General features: G+C 39.5%; 3 protein-coding genes across 3 annotated transcripts in view; 1 reads left to right on the forward strand and 2 right to left on the reverse strand.

The window, feature by feature from the left end:
* Positions 1 to 10,709, reverse strand: part of vegfab (vascular endothelial growth factor Ab) — a 60,773-nt gene extending 50,064 nt beyond the window's left edge. Inside the window, exon 1 of the mRNA XM_079371575.1 lies at positions 10,624 to 10,709. The gene's annotated coding sequence lies outside the window, so the exon portion shown is untranslated. The remainder of the gene's footprint in view (positions 1 to 10,623) is intronic.
* A 5,414-nt stretch (positions 10,710 to 16,123) lies between these two features.
* mrps18a (mitochondrial ribosomal protein S18A) lies at positions 16,124 to 20,581 on the forward strand. Its single transcript, XM_079371562.1, has 6 exons — positions 16,124 to 16,347; positions 16,959 to 16,990; positions 19,277 to 19,381; positions 19,472 to 19,595; positions 19,908 to 19,980; positions 20,097 to 20,581. Exons 1-6 carry the CDS (start codon positions 16,200 to 16,202, stop codon positions 20,239 to 20,241), a joined length of 627 nt encoding a protein of 208 aa, XP_079227688.1. The 5' UTR covers positions 16,124 to 16,199; the 3' UTR covers positions 20,242 to 20,581.
* Positions 20,582 to 20,704: 123 nt separating this feature from the next.
* rsph9 (radial spoke head component 9) lies at positions 20,705 to 23,943 on the reverse strand. Its single transcript, XM_079371551.1, has 5 exons — positions 23,488 to 23,943; positions 23,255 to 23,411; positions 22,881 to 23,010; positions 22,603 to 22,749; positions 20,705 to 20,924 (listed from the first exon to the last, which is right to left on the reverse strand). The coding sequence occupies exons 1-5, from the start codon at positions 23,712 to 23,714 to the stop codon at positions 20,764 to 20,766; spliced, it is 822 nt and encodes a 273-aa protein (XP_079227677.1). The 5' UTR covers positions 23,715 to 23,943; the 3' UTR covers positions 20,705 to 20,763.

Consider the following 23,943-nt stretch of genomic DNA (forward strand, 5'->3'; position numbering starts at 1 on the left):
TGATCCAAAAAGATCTCCTGGCAGGACGTAAAGATTCCAGACCAACACTGGCTCACTCTTGAGAATACTAAACAGCTCTCTCTGGGAACATGTCTATATCAAGGCCCTTAAGTTTTCATTTTACCTGTGGTGGACGACAAAGGTAATTTTATTTCCATGTTAAAAGGCTGGTTTTGAAAGGCAGAGCCTCCAGACGCAGCCTGAGGTCCTTCTTAATTTTTTGTACATCCCACACCTATTCAATGTGGATAGAAGATAAACATTGTTGCGCGCATGTCTTAATAAGTTAGTTGGGATACAGGTTATTGTTATTTTCATTATCTATCAGTTCACTGCTGGGATTCAATCATATCTCAACAATGAGGTAAGAAAATAAGTCCCTGTGTGGTATGAAAAGATAACTGTGGTTGTAGTGTTTCCAAAAGGCCATCATAATAGCTAAATAAACACATTACAAGGATTTTGGCCAATGTCAAACGTCACACTGATATGTAAGCTGTTTTGTTTCAACGTGTCGGAAGAAAATGTATTCAAAGACAACACAAACATTGCTACAAAACACGCCTTTTAAAACAGCAGACCCAGGGGTCTTTGGTTTGATTGGCTGTCAATGTGATTGCAATCTGGCTGAAGTCCCAGAGAAATGTACGAAGACCAGTTTCATTTACTGTATATGGTCAGGTTAGAGGTTGTCTCTGTCTTTTTCAACTGACTTAGCACCTTGGTAGACAGCTTCTCCTGAATTTCTCTAAAGGACTGTGAAGGCTAATAACATAACAGAATAAAGATATGTTGATGAACTATGCTTGCTTCTTCCATTGTAGAGATCAGAAAAATTATAGCTTTCCCAATGTGTTTTATGTAAGATTTTCAAATACTTCCAGACCAACCATAAGTCATCTCTTTTTACAGAACCTGCATACAAATGCATTATCTGTTTCTGTGTGCTTTTACTGTTTCGTGTGCAGAGCAAAAGGGGACATCTGCATGAAAAGATATAGAAAGGTAACAGCAGGGAAACGGAAGCTGCAGAAAGATCAGAGTGGACCTGTTTATGCCCGCCTTGAAGGGGGTTAAGACGAGGGGCATCCCACCTGTGTAACTACAACAAATGAATGAGAACACATATCAACATTTTGGCCCTGCAGTCTTCATTTTACCTCCAAAAATTAAACTCAAAGAAAAGAACAAAGCCTGCTTGACCGAACATTTAACTCTCAATATGTGAAGAAAAATCCAATATAACACACTTGATGCAAGAGATTACACACGAGAACCTGGTTATATAATGTCCAGGACTGCTCTAAGAGAATGGGGTACAACTGGGGAAGATGAGTGATGGTACCAAGGGAAAAATGTCAAAAAATGAATAAACTATGTTACATATCATTTTACATATTAACTGTGGTGCCTTTAGTTTCTCTACTATGAAAACAAGGAATGCAAAGTTGGAATGATTGAAAGTACAACAATAGAGGAATATAAACTATTTTAATGAAAGTGCAATTTTCCATTTAAGACATCCAATACATCCCATCAGATATTGCATTGTATTACATCAGAGGAACCATGGCAGATGTTTGATATCTGCGCTCAAATTCATTTACTCTTAGAATAGTTCAAATCACAAGTGATGAACAAAGGTCACATCATTTGTAAATCAACATGACAAGATGTCTCAAAGGCCTTATAATGTAAAAAGATCAAGAGTGGGCTCACTTCTTATTAATGGCAAACTAAAATATTAAAATCTATTGGAATTTTATAATTAAAATACTGATCTTTTTCAAACTACAAGTGATAAGAATGTTGATAAGGACCATTTTAAAACATTTACTTATCATATACTTCAATAACATGTTTTTTTAATTCACACAGGATCATATGAAACTTCCCAAATGTTTGCCATTAAAACACTAAACCCCACCAAAGTTACTGTAAAGCCTTGTTATAGGGTTGCAAGTGTTTTGACAGTGCATGAGTTTAATGATGTTAGACTATCCTATTACTAGTTGCATGCCAACTATATACCTCCTGTTAGTGAATGGTCCATTGCCTCTGGCTAAACAGATATTACTCTAGGGAAAAGAATCTCATTGAGCAGACAGGTAATGCTGTCTGTGTCCTCAGAGACCGCTGTCTGCTATCTGGATTTGAACAGCAAAGTTCACAGCCTCAAGCTAAGAAAGTTTAACATGATTTTCTGGATGATGACAAAGGTATGTCTTCCTTGTAAGTGTGGCCTATTGTGTGAAAGATATACTGTATCTGTTTCATATTACAGTGCCTCCCTGGGTTTACCCTGCAACTCATTCAACATACATCTCCAATAATCAGAGCCACATTTCTGCTGCAGGGAGGGAGCTTTATGGACTGCAGTATATATGAGGTTCAGGTAGTGATCGCACAGTCAAAGGTTGATTATTCTGTGCTGCTAGAAAAGTCTCCCTGACTTAATATACGCAATACGTGCAAAGTAAGGTTCAAATTAAGAGTCAGCTGACTCAAATCACAGCACAGAAGCTCGTCGATAAACAGCTAGTGATGAGACCCAAAAAAAGGGTTATTTTCTGGTGATGACACAAGTCAGAGCACATTTCAATTAAGAATGTGGCTATTATCAATTCTCCTCTATCTCCAATTTGTAAGATGGGATACCAAGCTCTTTTGAGTGAGATTAGCGAATGTCAGTGGCTTGTAGTGCACCCTCCTTCCTCGTTTTCTGTCTGTTGATGCGAGAGACAGAATCAAAAATAGAAACGGGGCATTGGGGTGAAAATGGCAGTTAAAATGCTCAGATAGGAGATAAAAAATAAAATAAAAATTTTCTCTAACACTTGTGTGCTGTTAGTAGATTTGTAAGTACAATAAAATGAGTAAGTTCGCAAACCATTAAGACTGGAAAACAGTAGTAAAACAGCTCTACTACATCAACATGTAACACTATCTGCCTAACAGCACCTCTGAGCGTCAATAATTAACATGCTGATTCATGTTTCTTTAATATTCACAAAGACAAAATGTTTAATCTTTGAAGTGAATCAAGGGGTTTGTAATTTCTTGGTTGGAAACAGTAACTCTTTGGAGTTATATTTATAAGCCTAATAATTTGCTGGTTATTGGATATATTTTATTAATGAAAACTGTTTTCAAGTATTTAAGCTAAGCTAACAAGGTGTTAGATGTATTTACATTAAATTCAGCAACAGAAATGATTAAGTGTAAAGGTTAGCAATTTCCTAACATTGGATTCATATCAACATTTTGATAAGTAAATTATATTCCATGCTTTTAATTCTATTAGATAAATATTTCTGACATCTTAGCCAAAAGAAATAGGATGTAAAATAGCAATTTTCAAGGAAGTCCATAGAGATGTAAACACAAGAAATTAAGCTTCTAGCATGTGCAAAAGTACAACCAAGAGTCTAGTTACTTATAGCTCTTGTTGGCATGACTTTTGCCCAGCTCTCATTTAATTTGTGGCTCCACATGGAGCTCACATACTCACTCTTTTGAACTTTCAAAGATCTCCTCAGATCAAATATCTACAGATTTCCTGAGGATCACTAGTAGATGAATTCCAGTGCTGATTGAATCATACAGAACATTTACAAAAACAGCAGACAGATCTCTTTAACTTTTAACAGGTGGAGTGATCAGTGTAAGAAGAGTTCCTCAATCAGTACATGGAAAATGTGCTGTATTGTTTATGTCTGTGCACTGCTGTGTAAGTCACATAAACCAGTGGCATGTGCTCTATGAAGATGAAATCAAGCTGCTCCGCACTGGGAAAGAATCTATTGTCAAACTTTAATCACTTTGTTTTGAATTGCCCCCTGGGGACAAATAACATTTTTTGAATTGAATTATGTTTTGATTGAAGATTTATACATCTGTCCAAATAAAACTCTCTCTGGAGATGAGTCTTAGGCGCCCAAAATACTTATCTCTAGTTAGAAATGGAAAGTCATTATTCCTGTTGGGAGCAATGCACTGACAACATCCAGATGCAGCCAAAGAGCAGTTTTAAGTCAAAGCCTTCCTCTACACAAAACACAAAGTCTGCCTTAAATCATTTTTTCCCAACAGGTTGTTGTCCAAACTCAAAAATAAGGATTTAATGCAAAATCTTCATTTCATTTATGTCCTAGCTTCTCAACTCATATCCCTCTGAAGAGTCAAAATATCTGTTTTGACATTCTGACTAAAAAAAAACCTTGTGTATTGTTTCCATTTAATGTGTTCAGAAATTGATGGTCCACTGTGGATGCCTTAGACTAGCTTTGGTTCAGAACCTAAATGACCCCTACAAGGACTGTCAGGTCCAAAATGTTCCTTCAACCAGTTATAAATACCAACATCTATCGCATAAGTAACTTTAGTACAGTCAGGTTAACCAGTTGATGAATCATACAGACATTTGTTTCTCACCTGAACTTTTGCCAAGATTGTCTCTGGATGCCAGTGCAGAGCCAGTAAAGGCTGACTCAACTTGTTGCTAAAATGAAGCAGATTAAGAAAAAAAGAGCCTGGCAGTGCAGAGCACTGGCACAACATCACTGACTACCAAGGTGCATGAAGAGTGAACGGCTTCAAGCGGGAGCACAAAGCTTAACTTTATTAAGAAATTAGCCAGATGTGTTTCAGCTTATGATCAGGGTCATACACAGAGGTAGCCATGTGGGTACTGGCCAGCGGTGGTCTTGGGAACAATCATGCTTCTGCACTGTACGGGGAAACTGTGTCTGGTGTGAGTGTTCCCCTGATCAAATCTGAATTCTATAATTAATGATCTATGACTCATTGTCGTAAAAAGTTCACTGTAACTGCCAGAATTCTGTTTTTTTTTTTTTTGGTTCATATATCCGCATGAATTACATTATTGTACTACAATGATGACCCTGATTATTCTTGCTAGAAAAAACCTGGTACAAGCCTCCTATCCCTCAAACAGCTGTAGGGTCAGAAACATGAAAGAGCGTATGACACACTGATCAAAAATAGGGGGCATGAGGGAGCAGAGTCTTTGATGCTTTTGTGCTTATTTTTCCCCTCAATGAGTATATGGGGACACTCTGACAACAGGGTGTTTATCGCACATAAAGAGCCTTAAATCAGCTGAGAGGACTTTGTGTTTGTGCTTCATTGTGTTCCTGTTCACTCTCCTCTTTAATCCTTTTCTTTCTTTCCGCCATCACAGCCTATGAAGGTCCCCCGTGAGCCACCAGTGCTTGGGATCATTGTGCTTACCACAACAAAGAGAAAACATCCCACATTTGTATATGGGCCCCTGCCAGTTGGACAGGTTTTTTTAAACAAGCATTTCAGCTGGGGAAAGGAAGTCTTCTCAATTGAACCTCAGCAGCCAGCAGCGTGGGTTGACGATGGTGAAATGTATTAGCCAATCAGATCTAATTAAAATTATCACAATGTTTTACACAGTTGACACCTTCTAAAGCCCCCTCGATGCATGTCCTCTGTGTGTATTAACAAATGTTGAGTGAGATGTCAAAGATTTCTTTAATCTTATCTGTGATTCTTTTGAGCTGTAGGGGATTTATTTATCATAACATTGACTTGCTTTTTATCCAAGTTCTTCCCTGGACAGTGTTTCTTGTCTTTCCTTGATGGGAATGGACATTTCATTACAAAATACAAAACAGGAAGGAAAGATTATCTTCCTATTTTAGCACAGCTAAAATTTCACAGGAAAATGTAGCTTAACAAAGTCGTAGTGTGCTTAAATGAGCTGCAAGATAGTGTTTGACACCTGTGCTGTGTCTGAAATGGATAAACATCAGACTGATTTGGAAAAATGAGACCAAAGGTGACAATTTATCTCTAAAGGAGTCCTAAAAATCATTCTTGCTGTAAAAATGGATCTACAGCAGGTGCTGTCCGAAGGGGTGGCCAGGGACAACATAGGCCACCATACAAATGTGATTGGCCATCCCAGGGGCCAACTTGCAGTGATCCAGTTTTATACTTTTCAATGTGGTATATTTTTGTAAAAAAGTACTTAATGTGTAAAAATGTCGAGCAAAAACTCATGCACACTGTATAACTTGCAATGGACTTAGTTGCCGGTTATGTACAACAGTTTGCATGCATTTTCTAACAAGGTTTGTATGTTGCCAAATTGTGTTACTTAGTTAGGAGTACTTTGGGAATTAGGGATAACACTTTAATTCAATGAATTTGTGTGTGGGTGCCAGCAAACTTTAGGCCACCTCTGCATAAGTCAGTGCCACCAGGTGGGCCACCTGATGACCTTGATGGCCACAAGCTTTATTTTGAAATACTTTAAAACTTTTGAAATTTGGATTTACATTCTATTATAGAGACATGCTTCTCATACACATAGGCCCGAATCAAACACATGCACAGATAGGACCATGCATTGGTGGAGTGGGGGCTGTTTGCTATGCAGGGAGCACATTTGGGATTCAGTGCCTTGCTCAAGAGCACCTCTACAGTGCTTGAGAAGTGCCCTGGCACTCCAGCTGCCAGAACAACTAATAGTATTTTCATCCACATCAGGACTTGAACAGCCGACCCTCCAGTTCCCACCCCAAGTCTCGACAGATTGAACTAATTATGATGGTAGGTTGACCTATGCTTTATATTGTAGTTGCCAACAGTTCATTTAGAGCGCGATCACACAGGCAATCTGTACTGCGCCTAAGCACGCTTCACCCCTAAAGTTCAATTTGTTTGACCAGTGTGCTCGCTACACTTCCTTGGCTCTGGCACGGTAAAGTTCATGCACCAGAACAAGCACGCGGGACACAACGATGAGACCCCCTGACTGATACTTGAACCTCCCTGAAAGCCTCAACAGCAACATTTCAGAGGGTCCCTGGAAAAAACAATCAATTGCAATTGACTTCATACTCTGCAGTGGACCAGAGAGAGAGAGAAAAAGAGAGCGATGTCCGCCGTTAGGTCTTTGAACGCAATGTGTAAACAATGTATTTTGTATTCAGTGTGTGTGCAAGTGAGTATGTCTGTCATAAAAATTATCCTGACCTGAAACATTACAACTCTCCAATCCATGTTTATTCAAATGAATGCATTATTGTGTCTGATGAACACTTGGAACGTTAATAGAAAATAATGGATCATAATAATTTAGAAAAGGCACAAATTGGTGCAGAAAACTTGTCAGAACACAGGACAATGAATGTTAGGTGCCCAAAATCTCCCCAGATCCTCCATAACCTGTCGGTGAAAACTATAAAACTGGCCCCCTCTCTAGTCCTTTGTTGGAGCCCCCCCCGATTGAAACCAGGTATTTCGCACCCTGATTACGATGCCATGTACAAAAGGTAATCGTGCTTGGTCCCGTTTGTCCTAGAGCAGTGTGAGTGCCGGCCGTGCCAGCCAGCAGGGGATCGTGAGGGGGGGTCCAGTCGTGCTTGATCACAGCACGGTACAGATTGCCAGTGTGATCGCGCCCTAACAGTTTCTCTTTCCAAATTTTTTAACTCTTGTGGCTTAATAAAGAAGCTTGAAAGCAGCAGACTCTTTGGAGAATTAGAAAACGCTTACAATGTGCACTTATCCTGTAACTGTCATGTGCGCCACATTGGCTGCAAAAGTATCACAGCTTCACTCAAGTCTGCGAATGCAGTCAATATGATTAATAGCTGTACATTTCCAGAAATCTGAAACATGGCATCTGTTAAGTAAAAAATCAAAACAGGACATGCTATTTGTGGTGAATGGAAAGAGTCAAACATGTGACTGCACTTCGACTGAATGAAAAAGAGTTTCTTTGGAAACAGCAGCTCTTCCTCTCTGCCTGTTTTTAGCCCTGTGTTCTGCACTGATGGAATTTTACTGAAGGGTTTGCCTTGTGTTTGACTGCTTAGTCCTTAAACATACAAGTGAATGGATGATGGAAGGACTTCAGGTTGGCTTCTTTTCATCGCCTACTCTTTTGTTGCATCATGTCTCTTTGTGTTCGCAAAACGTCTCCTCATTAAGCCTCATGTAGAAAAGACTGGTGAAACTCTTGACTCTTGACATTCACTGTACAGTACGAGTTCTTCACTCCATCGCTAGACCGGACACACAGTTTTTTCAATTTCTAGAATTAAGATGTAATGGTAGCGCATTGGTTAGTGCGCACATCCCCATGTATGGAGGCTACAGTCTTCAATGCGGGCGGTCCTGGTTTGAATCCAGCCTGTGGCTCTCTTCCCACATGTCAATCCTCACTCTCTCCCTGACTTCCATTTTGGTCCACTGTCCTAGCTCTCTAATAAAGGCCCAAAAATAAATCTTTAAAAAAAAAAAAAACTGTGAAAATAAGGGAAAAACAACAGTCTCAAGTTATTTTTTATAGTCGAGCCCCAACTGGGAAAAGAAGAGAATTGACAAAAATCTGTCCCTACAAGTCTCTGAGGTTGGTCAAAAACACAAAGTTTCAAGAAAAAGTCTGTTGCAATTCCAACCAGATACAATCATTTAAGTTATTTCGTACTATTCAGTACCTTCTTTATCCATGACATAAGATGATTTTATGGTTAAGATAAAGGAAAACAAATGGGTCTTTATCTGGCCTATAGATGTTATAACTGCACCTACTTGCCCTTTTTATCTTGAAAACTGTGTCTACTGCCCTTGATAACATCCAATTAAACATGTTTGATTCTTTAATCCGCAAGGTCTCACTGCAAAGCTGTACCTGGCAATCACTGCTGCCCCCTGCTGGGCCCTCACCTGTCTCTATTTTATCCGACTGTTAAATCAATACTTTTCAGAACAATATTCCACTTTCAGCCATAGAAAGAGTTTGAGAAAGAGAAGACAGCCTGTTAATCAGGAAGAACATGCTAAATTCACCTCATCTAACTCCAAGTATCTTCATACAAGCCAGGTGTGATTCACATTAAGAGCATTTGTCCAGCTGTTCTTCTGTGAAGGCAAACAACGTTGTATATTGAAGTTAAACAATAACTCACACAACTTGTGGACTTTTCCAACTCAATTGTTGCTATCCACAGGTTAATTCAATATATATGCTCAATGTCAAAGCAGCATTATTTCATCAAAAATAAACTTTAAAATCTGCTACAGATCCAACAGTACTGTGATTTTATAAAGATTGTGAGCACTGCGAGTTCACCACATTTTCCTGAAACAAGTTTATTAAGTTATAAGATGTCGATATGCCAGCTATGAGATTTCACAATAGAGCTTGACGTGGATTTCTCAGTCCTACAAAGAGGGAAAAGAAAGGCCCATGTTGAGGCCAGGCTGAGATAAGGTGATGAAATGCTTGGTGGTGAAATAAGCACAGTTTCTTTTACAATGACGTGAGATGGAGATGTCAAGAATACATGTTATCCATACAGATCAGCAGACTGGAATAACCCCAGTGTGAAGTGATACTTGGTCAGAAGTCAGGTCAACTCCTGTCAAGTATCCTGACTTTGTCTAGCTGTAAACTGTTTACTTAAAATGACGGTGGAAACCTTTCTTCAAAATAAAAAAAAAACTGAAACCAAATTTACTGTGTTTTCTAAGCCCATTGTGAATATTATAGTTGACAATGGATCAGATAACTATGTTATTTGTTAAAGGTGAAGTGAACAGTGTAAATGCACAGAAAATCAATTGTTCCAGTTTGAAAACCCAAAAGCTTTATGTTTGGATTTACAATCAGGGTACTCAGCAGTATCATTTCCAGTCATGGCAGCTTTAGTCAATCAATAAACAGACTGCACCCTCCTCTTCAAGTATGTGTCTACATAGCAGGTGCTTATTATTTTGACAGAATAAACTGTAACTATTAAACTACTATAATAGAAGACTCAACTGTCCCACTTTGACGCTATACAAATAAAGATTGATTGATTGATTGAATTACATTAGCTGTGAGCAAAAATGACTACTTTACGTACTATGCCTACAGCAGAAATTTGTATATTTCGGTGGAAGCAGCGAAACTCAATTTTTGACAGCTAGCAGCTGCCTTTCAGCTTTAGCCAATGTTAGCCTTTGCGCACAGCACCCGAGATAAGTAGCTCACTTTAAGTTACTTAGTTCAGCACTGATGTGGTTCATTCAGACAGTCCTTGTCAGTCCCTTCATCATCCTCTATTAGGCTCTTCGAGAGAAAAAGGTTGAACTGTTGTTCAGAAAGGAGTCCACATTTACCACTGAATTCACACTGATTTATCACATAAGACTGCCCACATTGTGAAAAAATACAAAAAAGAATTTCAAACTCATTTAACATATAATACACACTGTAAAATGAAGCTTCACAGTACTTTGATAGGGTAAAATCATTCATCATTTCCATGTTCGACAGATAAACCAGTACAGAAACAACAGAGGGCTTGTGAAAGTTCTAATATTTTATTTCTCTGCACTGCCAGCCCAAGCTTTAGACCAGGAGTAACGTAACCAAGGCAAAATTATGATGACTCTAAAATAACATTAACAAGTAGGCTACACTAGATGTTGAATGATGAATATTAATGAATATAAGAAAAACAGTTCAGCAAATATCAGATAAATTGTCACAGATCACGGGTTGAAAACAGGAAAGGAGGACTCGATTTCAGACTCAAACTAAAAAGACCAGGGCAAAAAAACAAAACTTACTGTTCAAAAACCACAATCCACAACGAGGAACTGTGAAAATCCAAATAATCCAAGGAGACAGGGTACAAGAGACAAGTTACCAAAACACACACTAAACCTACTGACACAGAGGTTAAAAAATACAGAGACTAAATAGACATCAGGGTAATCAGACACAGGTGAGACTAATCAGAGTAATCAAGACAGGAGGGGAAAGGAAACACTGAAGACTAAAGTAAAACATGGATCACAGAAGAAACAGAAAACTGAAGAATTTAAGAAAACACAGAAGCACAGGGAGAAGACAATGCAAAATAAAACTGAAACACTAAAGACAGAACAAGTGAACACTAAGAAAACATTAAAACACACAAGGGAAACAATCAACACTAGGAAACATTAACATACAGAAACATAAGGGAAAAATGAAAAGTAAAACAAGATGAAATACAGAACTAAACCAAACAACAAGCATGACATAAGTAGTATACCAAGCCTATGTAAGTAGTCGTAGCCTAGAATGTCTCACATTTTTAGCATGGATTAGCAGGTGATCCTTTCGACTAACTCTATCAGCGCTCCCTCATTTCTGATAAATAACTAAAGTAAAGCGGCCCGTGTTCAGCTGATTAGGGTACACTTGTTCAATTTGCTTTTGATTGTTAGCCTTTTGACAGTAGCCAGAGTTCAAATGGTATGTTGTGAGCCTCCAATTATGGTAGGACAAACCGCAAATTCTGAGTTTTAAATATTACGTGTGAATTTAATAGATCACCTTGTGGAGATAAAAAAACAACAACTTGTAAAATCGAGCCATTTAATTGAAATACAAAAAAAAATGCTTTTATTAAATAATAATATTAAGACTTCAGTTGACTAGATACATCTGGTCCATATAAGAATGTCACTGCGGGCCTCATGGCAACATGCACCAAAAGGAAGTTAGGAGCAGAGGCAGCCTTGGTGCGAAACTGATCTGGGCAGAGCAGCACAAATCAGCACAGCATGATGGCTGAGTTTAAAATAAGAGCATGAATCACTGGTTTCATTCTTCCCTGTTGTTCCTACAGGTGAAGAACAATTCTTTCATTTGTCACAGATGGAGTTACAAGAAATCCAGGTCAACATTTTAGTTTAAGGTTGTCTCCTCATCCACACTCCGTGCTTTAATTGGCTTTCTTGTTACTGGGGCCTTAAAAAGGTCAGACAAACTTAACTCAACCAAGTGAGCCTGGTTCTCAGGTGCGGTACAAGTTTCGTCCTAAAACAAAAAAATGAAACCATGTGAGAGGGAAAATGTGACAAGCAAGAGAACAACGTGTTTCCAAACATTTAAAGAGGAACCACTCAGGAGCCAAGGAGCCATTGTAGCACAGGCGACGTAACCTGCATGAAAATCGTACCACTCCCCATAAAGTGTGTATATAGGAAGGATAGGCAGGGGAGTGTGTGTTTATGCATGAATGTGGATTTATGTGCAGCCTGAGTGTGTCTGTGCATGTGTCCGTGTGTGTGTGAGAAAGAGAAAGAGAGAGGATAGAAGCTGGCACTCAGAGGGCCAAGCGGAGGTAAAAGGGGGATAAGAGCCTCTTCAAAGAGCAGTGATTTGTTGAAGAAACCAGTGCCATTTAGCACGTACACCCAAATATGTGCTGGAAGGGGAAGCGAGAGAGGGCTGAGGAAGAGAAGAGGTGGGGGGGGGGGGGGGCCTCCTTGATAGTCGGATGGATGAAGATTCGTGTCACTCCTGAGGAAGATTTACTGAACATCTGAGCAATAAACTCCCTCTGAATGTCACTCTTCACCTCAAGCTAAAATGAAACCTTCATCTCTGTTTCCAGCTGTCTTCTTCAACAAGCGTCTTCATCCACACCTCATTTTAAGAGCAGTGGGGGCCTTCTTTAACCAAACACACTCCCTTGATATAGGCTAATTGTGTTCAGTTGACTTCCTTGGATGCAACAGCCCTTACAAGTTAATCACCCAGGAAAGCCTCTTAGTGACAGCTAGGCCTTAATTGCATACCAGACTGTGCCCATCAATTTGGATGGCAGCAAATCCACACATTCCATCTGCATGGGAATGAGGAGATCTGTAGAAAACTCATGGTGCTTGCTGAGAGAAAACTTCCTCAAGGGAAGCACTCGGATAGAGGAGCATTCAACACCAAAGTTGTGTCACATATTTAATAAAAGGTAAAACTGCCATAATCGAATATCTTTATTTTACTAATTTGAGGCAAATAACACAATTTCAAGAGAAGTTCAGGTCAACATTAGAGTGTGTTGAGCAATACAGTTTACCCAGAATCCCCATACAGCAACACATTTACACAAAGAAAAAATAAAAATGCATCATAACATTCACATTTGAAACAGAAATGTTACAAAATATAACAGTTATCAATAATGTTATGTTAAAACCTGAAATGTTTTGATTCACTCACATGCCTTCTGACAGGCAGCTTCTGTCAGCAAAAAGCCCTCCAACAAGCCTATACCTTATCAGAATGCAACACATTAGCAATGTTAGCATTCAGCTGGTGAACATATTGAAACATAAGCGTAAAAGCACAAGGGACAGAGCAACATTCCATGTTCCCGGAACACATACATGATCATCTGACGGTTTAGTTTAAATTAGACAGAGTTGTGTGGATGGGCCTCTAACAAGCTACATTTAGTCATTTCAGGTAAGGTAAGTTTATTGATAGAGCACCTTTCAGACACCAGGCCATTCAAAATGCTTTACACAGGCACAAAAAGCATTTCAACATTTCACAAGATAATAATAAAGACAATATACAAATTTTAAGAGGCTAATGCAAGTCAAGATAAAAACAGTAGTTAAAAATAAAATGTAAATAAAATTAGTTTAATAAAGACAAAACGTTTAAAAAAAAGTAGCGAAGGGCCAATACCAACTTTATTGTTACTTTTCACATTGCTAGCTGGAGTGGCCGAAAGTCCTGTGTTGCTCACCACTAGTGACAGTGTAGGCGCCGCATAGACTGCAGTCTTTCTTATTTTCACACAATAGCCAATGGGTTGTTTAAGATTTCTCAGACGGATACGAACCCCAATGTTATTTAATTAATAATTCACTTGTTGCTAACAAGTTAGAACAACTTTATCAATTGTTCAAAGCTAATTAAGCACATAAGCTAAAGCACGACAGTCAGATTGTGTAATTGAGGTAAATGTTAGTCCCTGAGATTCAGCTCCTCATATCCCACAGAGTCTGTTATGACCGTCTTGTAGCTCGTTTTGTGTTTAGACTCCTCAGCATAAGCTATCTGCAGGGGCTCTTCAGTCTTCACCAAAACATTAAAGGCAAAACAAACTGACTGGTGGGACAATAAAAATGGGAATGCAGCGGGATGTGTTGGATTTGTTTTTGTGTGATGTGACCATGCCCACTCATCTTCGCTCCGCTCTGTGCTCTTCTGCTCGCTCCATGCTGCGTTTTTAGCACTTTATCCAGGGGAGCAGGGGGTGAAAACGCTAACCTTTTCCACACAGCAATAACTTCCCACCATGACATCGGACCAACATTGCTTCAGTGTCCCTCAGCGCTTGCTGTGAAAATGTCAGACGAGCTCTTTTCATCTGAGGGAAATCCTATCTGATTTACTCGCCCCCCTCTTCCTCGGTTGAGGCGCCTGTTTGTACAAGGCCATGTTTCATTTGAATATCAAAGCCAGTGAGGAGGTGGCCAGACACTTTAAATGCCATTTTTTGGGCTTCTCTCAAGGAATGTGACTACTTAAGTGTCCTTGACGAAGGGACCTGATCACTGAGACAATGCTTTCTTTGTGGCGACGGGGTGACGGTAATCTCTATCTATCTACACCCTGCTCTGAAGACCGGACCAACACAGTGGAACATTTGCATCTCAGTGCCAGTTCTTTAAGGCTGCACAGTTCAGATGGCGTTTGAGAAATTGCTCGCATTTTTGGCCATGAGACCAAACAACCCTAAAGACTTCAAGCTCCTGATGTTTCCTACTTGTACCTACTATGCTGCATTCACAATTAGCATGAAACAGACTAATGAGGGGCACACAAGGGTCAATGACACATTCTGGCTCAACTGCATCAACCAACAGTTTTTAGAAATAACCCCAAGACAATTCACTTGTCTATATGGTGTTACATATACTACGTTGTTGAGGATTCCCTATAATAAGACAATGAAATCACAACCTCCTAATCCCAGTTAATCTGTTTTATCCAATGAATTCCACCAAAATTCCAGAAAAGTCCTAAAAGTGCCCTGAGAAAACAAAGGTTGAAGAGTTTTAATACAAACACATTTGCTGATTGCTTTGAAGACTGGCTTAGAAATCTCCTTCCATTGCTTAATGTTTTGCAAAGTTTGAACATAAAATGGATTTCTTAAATGAATGTGAGTGGTCTTGCAACTCTTCCTGGCTTTTGATGATACCCAACTCTTTAAGGCCGCCAGCTGTCAACAGCAAAAAAATGTGAAATTGTTGACAGAAAAGTGTATCATGTGCATAGCACAACCAAAATAGGTCCTCACCTGATTACCCAATCCTCTGCTACACTCAAATAAAAAAAAACATGGCACCTTTACGCAAATGCACACAATTCGTTAGTGTCACCTCTTTTTCTTTTTAGTATTTTTACTTTCTTTAAAAGAAATAAACTATAAAAACAAAGACAGCTCTTATCAGTTCTCATAGGTTATGAAAGTATTTTACTGTACTACACAGGGACTTTTGTAAGCAGATGAAATGTTGCAACCTTTCTTTACTTGTGCACACAGATGAAGCCATGAGATGCATCCTGCAAAACCAAAACACAACAGTGGACAATGGCATAGTGTTCTCATGATAACACTATCAAAGATCTCACTTGTTATCTTCTCTGAATCTCTTTATCCGGGTATGAAGACTCTCTCTGTATCTACTTTTTACTTCAACAAAGGTTTGGCATGTTCATACAGTGCTCCTTTTTAGGTGCCTCTCATACTTTCATCTGATGAGGGTGGAATGTATAGAGGTTTAAAGAGTGAGCCTTTCTTTGTTGTTTTCTTTGAGCATTCAGGTAAAAAAGAAGGTGAAGCAAAACAAGGATTAAAGAATAACTCGCCCAAAAGCAAAGATTATTGCACTCTTGTTTTTAACTGATCTTACTCTGGGCTTCAAAAAAATTCTCAAACCATGTGAATGATAACACTATCACCTTTCCTGTGCTTCTTGGCCTTCATTTCAATCAGTATTTATTTTCTTACTTGGCATATCTTGATAGCTTTTGACATTGTTTTTATTATGTTTCATATTGTGCTGCAATTTCTGTTGCGATAAACAAGATTATTATCATGAATTGTATAAGTTATCAATGGAAGCAAACATTTTATAAAGTATCATGAATCTTCATCGGGCTGTCTGGACTTGATTTAAAGTTTGGTCATTCAACCACTTCAAGGGAATCACTTGTATGCTGCTTGAATTTCTTTTATTGGACTTCCCTCTGTTGATGTAATGAGACATCTTCGGCGAGGGTGTCGCTGTCTGCACTCTCGCGAGACTAACAGACAGGAAGAGACGAACGCGAAGGTCAGGAATAAATCATGGCAGCCCGCAGTATGTTGAGATCTGTGTGGGCTTCATTTGCAGGCTTAAAATTAACAACAACAGTTACCAACCTGCAGCTTAGTCAGAGAATAATTAATACCAGGTTCCCGGCTTTAACATCTCAGAGCCGAGGGATACGCCAAGGTACGACATAAATATTTCAACTCGGAAACATGAGGGGAGCTAACGCTAGCTTGTTAGCCTAGAGACACCGATAGGTATCAGCATGCTACTATGTATTATGTTATCGTAATGTAAAACATGCTTAAATGTTAAGTGTTCCCATTTAAGACAATACTTCTGAATCTTATCTCATCAGCATGAGTGAGTATGAAGAAACGTGTAAGCAGTACAGAGCTGTTTGCTAAAGTCTCCATTAAAGTTGTTCCTTTCTTGATATTATTTCATTGAAAGTGTAACTCAAGAAATACCATGACTAAAAAATAAGGAGTAAGACTAAATGAAAGTTTGTAATATGTTGCCAGTTGTTCCTCCTCCCTGTGAATGTCAATAAGGGCTCATCTATTTCACGTTTGTCATAGTGCACGCGTGTGTAAAGATAATAAAGGTGTAAAACTGAACTCATTACCATGTTTAACAAAGGTAACTGTGAGTAAGCACCAGCTTCTGTGAAGTGTGGTTTTGTCAGTGTTGGAGACTGAAGCTGACCTGTATTCATAACTTGATAACACAGTCACAACGAAATGTAGAAACCCGTGTCTAAAACGTTGTACCTGTTGTTTGTTTTTTTACAGTGGTGGAGAAAAGAGAGGATAAAACAACAACTGTAAGTATAATCACACATGTATCAGTTAATTTTTTTTGATGTTTTTGCCATTTAAATTATGCTGCATTCCAGCTGACACTTCCGACTGTGAAGTCAGAATTTCCCAGTTCAACTGGAAGTCGTATTTACTAGTCGGAAAGTCTGAGAAAATCTAGTTGCCCAAGTCAGAATCCAACATGGCTGCTACGTGCATCAACTGTACTGTAACTACAGTGTTTATTCGCCGCTTGCTCCTTGGTTTTTGTGATCAAATTAATCACACCGATAGTATTGTGCAAGTTCTGTCTGTGGACGTGCTGTCATTTTATTTTTGTTCACAAACTCTCACTTAGTGTGTTGTTATCATCTGGTTTTAGCTAACAAAACAAAGGTATTCCTGGATGTTCATTGTCCATGTTGAACTCGGGTGTGGCGTCATTCCCAGCTCTGAGTTCCCAGTTCTGAGGTAAAAGGAACGAGGCATTAACTCAGAGCTGGTAGTGAGCAGAAGTTGACAAGTGATGTATTTCTCAGATTAACTGATTAATTTGGATTAAAGTGTATGACAACACATTGTATTTCTAAAGGAACAAGTAAAAGAACAGAGAGGAAACGGGACATCAGACCAACATTGCTGACATAAATGATCTATAAGCAGAAAATATGTTTTCATTACCTGAAAAACATTAACACATACGCTAAATAAACATCAGTCCATCATGAACATGGATTAATAGTCTGTGTAAAAGTGCAGTTTGTGTTGCTATTGATGATTGCATAAGGTATTCACTACTCAAGAGTTGCAGGATCCCTAAGCAGTAAGGCAGACTTTAGAGGTATAGAATATATGAAAGCAACCAAAACCATCATCATTCATATTGATTCTGTTGTTATTTTTAACAGCTGCCCCAGCTTAGGGATCCATTAAAATGATTAACAGTACATTGTTAAACAGCCTTTATTTACTTTTTCCACTTCAAAAAGCTCTGAATGAGTGACACATTAGTCTGTTTGGAGAGTAGGATAAGTGCTCACACATAGCAGCAGGTACCGTTTATACAAAGGGTCCAAAATATCCTACAGGTTGAATTTTATTCTTTAGAGGATTTTGATTGGAAGACAAAACACATTGATCTTGATGTTGTATAACTAGGGTAGAAGGAAGTAAAGTACTGGTCCAGTGAAAATCCAGTGCTGACTCTAAAACTGCTCGTCTTAGAGAGACGCAACATGAAGTGTAGACTGAAGGGCAACAACAGGTAAAAGCAAAGAGGGTTTTTTGTTTTGTTTTGTTTTTTTAGTTTTCACGCTTGTATTGACGATACAGCAGAAGAGAGATTTTCATGATAGAGCCAAGTCGGAGAGCTTAACATGCAGCCAGTGTGTCGACTGTAGAGTGAGCGTGTATGAGGTGTCTGCAAAAAAACAAACAGTTAGGGAGTCATTTCATTTCATCTGTTTTCTTTGGTTCTGTTTCAGCAGTACATTGTCGAAGTGGTTTTTCACTTAGTCAATACAAAGTCCTATACAAAGAAGGAAAACACATAAAACTGCTCTTTGGACAAGGAAACAAGTAAATAAGTGAAAGTGGAATGTAGTTCTTCTCCTACTGAGCAAACATTTTCTACACGTAAATAAATAATCATTATATGAAGCAAACTCTTTCAGGTGGGATATATGACCTTGTGATGAACTTCATGAGAACATGCGTATATATTCAGTCAGCCTGACAAGAAGACTGTCCAAGCCTTAGTGGTGTGGCACACTCGTACTCAGATTTGCTCTGTAATACAAAGCTTCATCTTCTGGTTCCTTTTTCTTTCCTTCAGCAGCACAACACACAACATGCACCTACACGTGTCCTACAGTGTGTCCACACCTCGGAGAAAAATACAAGTGTACGCTCGGCTCCTGTTTATTCAAGTGCACAGTAGCACAGAGAAACTCTGCTGCTGACAGCGCTGTGATCCGGACAGTCTGAGGCGGTGAACAGCAGTGGAGGAGGTTGTGTTACGGTTTGGGTTCAAAACAGTTTGAGCCAACTTAACTGAACGTCTTCTACGGAGCTCTCAGTACTGCAAATCACTTCCCTCCGTTTTTACTTCACACTCTCATCGCAGTCATCTGTTTGATTTGTTGTTTACTCTTGATTAACAGATGGACAATCTATAATGTTGTTGCTTCAGTGAAGATTCTATTGACAAACCAGACTTGACTCTGGATCTTGTTGAGTTTTTAAGGGGGGGGGGGGTAGCTCTACATAGATAGTTATTATACTCACTGTTGTTGATGTTAATCATCTGTCAGATTGAGGGACAAACACTGGACGTGCCAGCCGGACCACAGCCACCAAACCCCACAGCCAAGTGTCCGATCTACAGATGGAACCTGCAGAACAAATACGACTACACGGTGAACACATCAGCAGGCATGTTCTGAGTCAATGACATTAGTGAGAGTGTATCAGCTCTTTTAAAAGTGTCTGGTTTTTCTTGCCTCTAGGATGTCCTTTTGCTCAGGCAGTTCATCAGATCAGACGGAGGGATGTTGCCCAGGAGGATCACCGGTCTCTGCCTCGAGGAACATCGCAAGATTGTTATCTGTTTGCAGATGGCCCACAGAGCAGGTCTGTGTTACTTTTTGTGTTTTTGTATTTAGATGTTCATCTGCTCTGTCCTCAACTTGCCCACCTTTTCAGTTTCTGTTTTTTGTCATCGGGTGTCTTCAATTAAAAATCTAAGAGGGTGACATTCAGTTTCTGATATTAATGATGGTGCTCAAGAGTAAGTCTCGCTGCGCTTGTTCACAGTTGAAAGGTGGAAATCTTTTTATGTCTCGTTAATAGAACCCAGACATGCCTTTCTTTTGTACCTTTGACCCTTTTTTTTCACACATTTTTATTCAAGTACATAAATATGTCTCCTGTGTCGTATTCAAGGTCTGCTGCCTGACCACAAACCCAAACTTCCAGAGGGCCACGTCCCTAAGAGGCCGAAGCCTCAACTGAACAGGTAATATAGACTTGTGTGTCTAATATTACATGTCTGTCGCCATCATGCATCAACTGTGCAGCTGTGACTGAAACTGGCATTAATTCTGTTGTGCACATCTGCTGTTCATTGCACAGATACCTGACCCGCTGGTCCATTGATTCTGTGAAGCCTATCTATAAAACTGGACTGAAATGGTGTAAGAGACGCATGGCTGTAGGACACCCAGCATTCAAGAACAACGTGCGTTATGGCGTGAAGCCTCTTTACATCAAACATTAACAGAAAAGGCTCAACAAATCTGCACAGCGACAGGATGCAACTCCAAAATGGATTTACTTGTGTCGCACGGCCTTGGGAAAAGACGTAGAAGCTTCCTCCATCTGTATTTATTTTACCTTTTTGTTTATAAAACTGTGTCACGCTTTAAATGAATCACCCTCAGCCCCACCCAGAATCATCCATTCTGTCTCTGCTGGGTCTCAAAAAGCCCTTGAAGTTGTCTTTGACAACTTAATGTGAGCCTCAGCATGGGTCGGTGTGACAGTGTCAAAGTAGGTGGTATATTGACTGTGTATAAACAAGGCAACACAGATGTGCAAATAAAATGTGCTCAACATGTTGTTGACTGTGTAGGATTGCTTTTGTGCACTCAAACTAAATGGAACAAAGAGTTTATAGAGTCGAACTGCCTGACTGTACCTCTTCCGTTTATTTGTTTAAGATAAGGGAAAACCTGTAGTATGTTGCATAGAATACCAGAACACCAGAAACTTGTAGATCTTAAGTGTTAAATGTCACTTCTTATAACATGAAGGGAAGGTCCAGATTTTTAGTCCCGTCTCCGATATAGATGTATCCATGCTGCGGTGTCATTGGCACGTGGTAGAAGGTCAGGCCAAGCCACAGCAGGCTGCGCAGCACGCACACTTGACTGGCACATTCAAACTGAAGACTCCACAATCCTACAGAAAAACAAGGCAGACTCATTACCAACAATTGACGTAAGATGCACGTCATGTTCCTGAGCCACACTGTTGAGCTGAATTACAGTAGAGGCTGAAGTAATCTTTCTTTTCATCCAAGATTATACTCTGCACATGCTACAGTAGGCCAAAGAATACTCCAATAAATCAAGCCTTTGTGCTCTTTTGATGTTTAATGTTTCACAATATGTTTGGGTGTGACTGTAAACCTGATACTCAGGGAATTAAGAAATATCTAAACATGAAAGTCCTTTGATTTATTTTATGAAATAAGGGGAGATGATTCCAATGCAATGTGACTACTTCGCAACAGTTAAACTACTTCAAGCTGTTTGTGACGTGTAACTTGTGTTGTCCAGGTTTTAGCTCTACTCCTACTACCTTCAAGAGGAGGATTATCAAGCTACAAATCAGGAGCTGGAAACAGTTCGCAAGATTGTTGCAGAAAAGAGGAGGGAGCCCAAGAGGAGTGCAACTGTCTTTTAGTGGAGATATATCATGTTGTAGTCCCCCAGAGTCCCATTGGAGAAATGTGAACTCTTACTCTTTTGCAGAAATTGCATGCAATCTGCTGTCAGGAACGGCTGTGAGTATGGCATTGAGACAGCTGTGTAATGTCTGCTGTAGTGATGATAATGCCGACATCCGCGTCAACTCAGAGAACACACACAAACATTTACACATGTGGGAGGCTTCCTAAAGGACACATCTGTTGCATGTTTAGTTACGGGGTGCAAAACATTTTTTCTTTCACACATGCCGATGTCTAAAGCTTTACTATATCTTTGTTTACTGTGGGCTGAAGTCCATCTAGCTGAGTCACCACACTAAAGCCTCATAGACGTGGCTTATTTTCTATTTCAAGTTTTCATCTTATTTTTCTTAGTTTTTCTTATTTTTCCCTTTTTCAAAATACTGTTAAATAGCTCAGATGTCTGAAGTTTCTAATAGGACACATAATCTATGATTTCATCTTCTTTGCATCACAATCATTGTGCTGTATTACAAATCAATTGAACGTTAAAACCTTTGAAGTGGTCAAAACATGAAGTATAGCTTAAGTAGTTGATGTTCTTAGATATGTGAGGGGTCCCATAAATCATGTAATCGGGTAAAAACATCTGTAGTTTTCCAAAGAAGAACATGAGGTCACACACGTAGGTGGGCCCTGCTTTCATGAGTTTAGGTTCTCGTAATCCAACAGTAGTTGTGTGGTTGACCACTCTATGTAAAAACCCTGGTGTTTGGCCAAGTTAAAGGGAAAATCTTTCAGCATGTTCTGAGGAAATCAAATCCACAAGGGAGGTGGGCTGGGGTCAATGGATTTAGGAATATATCCAATCAATACATATTCAACCAGTTTACTGATAAAGTGATTCACTGTTTCGACTTGGAAGTCACTCCTCTTGACTTTCAGTCAGTTGAATCACCACAATGATGAGTTTTAAAATCAAACCTCATTTAGTTGTAATGTGGCATTGCAGGTTCAAGATGTTAAAAGAGGAAAAATACTGTGCAGAGAGTGCTCAGTAGAGGCCTCGATGACACTAGCAATTGCTCAGAATAGCTAAGGGAAAAAAGATCATGTATAATAAGATCTGTGATGTGATTGCTGTATATGTTAGAGTGTAGGATAGACTAAACTCTGTGGCTCCACCTTTAGGGATGTCGTCACTCAATACATCCAGGAAGTCAAGAGCTGGAGTCATATCACCAAACTCCAGGATGGATTTTTTCGTCGGGTTTTTTGGCTTGCTGAAATGAAGGAAATTGTCGAGCTTCCTCACTTCTGAGTGAGACAAACCTGAGAAAGACAACAGGCTGGCGTGTCATTCATACTGACCCAAATTAGGATTTTGAAATACCTAGTCCGCAGAACGTAATATTTTTGCTTTCCAAAATGTGAAACAGTCTGTAGCGGAATAATATGTTTACCTCCAAAGCTGCGGTTGACTTGGACAAGGCCATGTGGGCTCTTGACGAAGGCTCCCCGAGGCACCACAGACACTTCTTCATCAATCAGATGAACTGTAACTGCCAACCTGCTCTCCTCTTTCACTTTGGTCTGAAATTGAGAATAGTCCATCTGAAAGCTACAACTTGATAACAGTACAGATTAGTACACCAGCAACCAGCCTCGTCTCCATACTTTAATCCGTACTGGGGCTTAAACCTGTGACCAGTTTCCATCCCAAGCCCCTAGAGGCTGAGCCACTTTTTAACACTTTGTCTATGTGACTTAAAAGCTTCATGTGACAACTCAGTTCTTTAAAAGTTACATTTTGCCCTCACAAGGTTCTCAAACTTACCACTACCTCCTCATCCCTCTCTCCTTGCCCGTGGATCTCATGATGCTCGTACACATATGAAGGGTCTCCTATGAAGCGACCTTTTGCACCTCTGGACACTTCCTCTATCATGGAGTCTGTGGCAGGGGGGAGCAGGAACCAGTCCATACAGTTGAAGCTAGAGACCAAAAGGAGACACTGAAAGGTATTTCACACTGAAAATAAACAATTAAATCGACGAAGCTGTATTATACCTATAGAGATTCTTTTTGTCCTTCATCTCATCTTCTCCTCTTCCTTGAGCAATGAAATAATCGTCCTTTAATCCCAATATTTTACCCCAAAAAAAGACTCGATCAAATTTGTAGTTTTTCTTAAGGATCACCAATGAGGTCTGCAGTGCAGCTCTCTGTTCGACGTTTAACGTATATCCGCTACCAGCAACGAATTCCAACGAATAAAACAAAGAATTTGACTCCATAGTTTTAATTAATAAACGATTGTTTAACGTAGATATGGGTTACCGGGACGCTATCTGCTTTGTAAAAGTACGCGCAAGTCTACAAAACGAACCGTCAGGCTCAGAAACGCTTGGTTGCTATGGACAACAAACCTTGTTGCAAAGGTTGTCATAGCAACCTTTCCGGTACTCTTCTTTTCTCTGTATTTTCTTTTTAAAATAGCCTTGTTTTAAGTTTGATGTGCGGTCA

This window comes from Symphodus melops (assembly GCF_947650265.1).
Source record: "Symphodus melops genome assembly, chromosome: 1".
In the NCBI taxonomy this organism is placed as follows: Eukaryota; Metazoa; Chordata; class Actinopteri; order Labriformes; family Labridae; genus Symphodus; species Symphodus melops.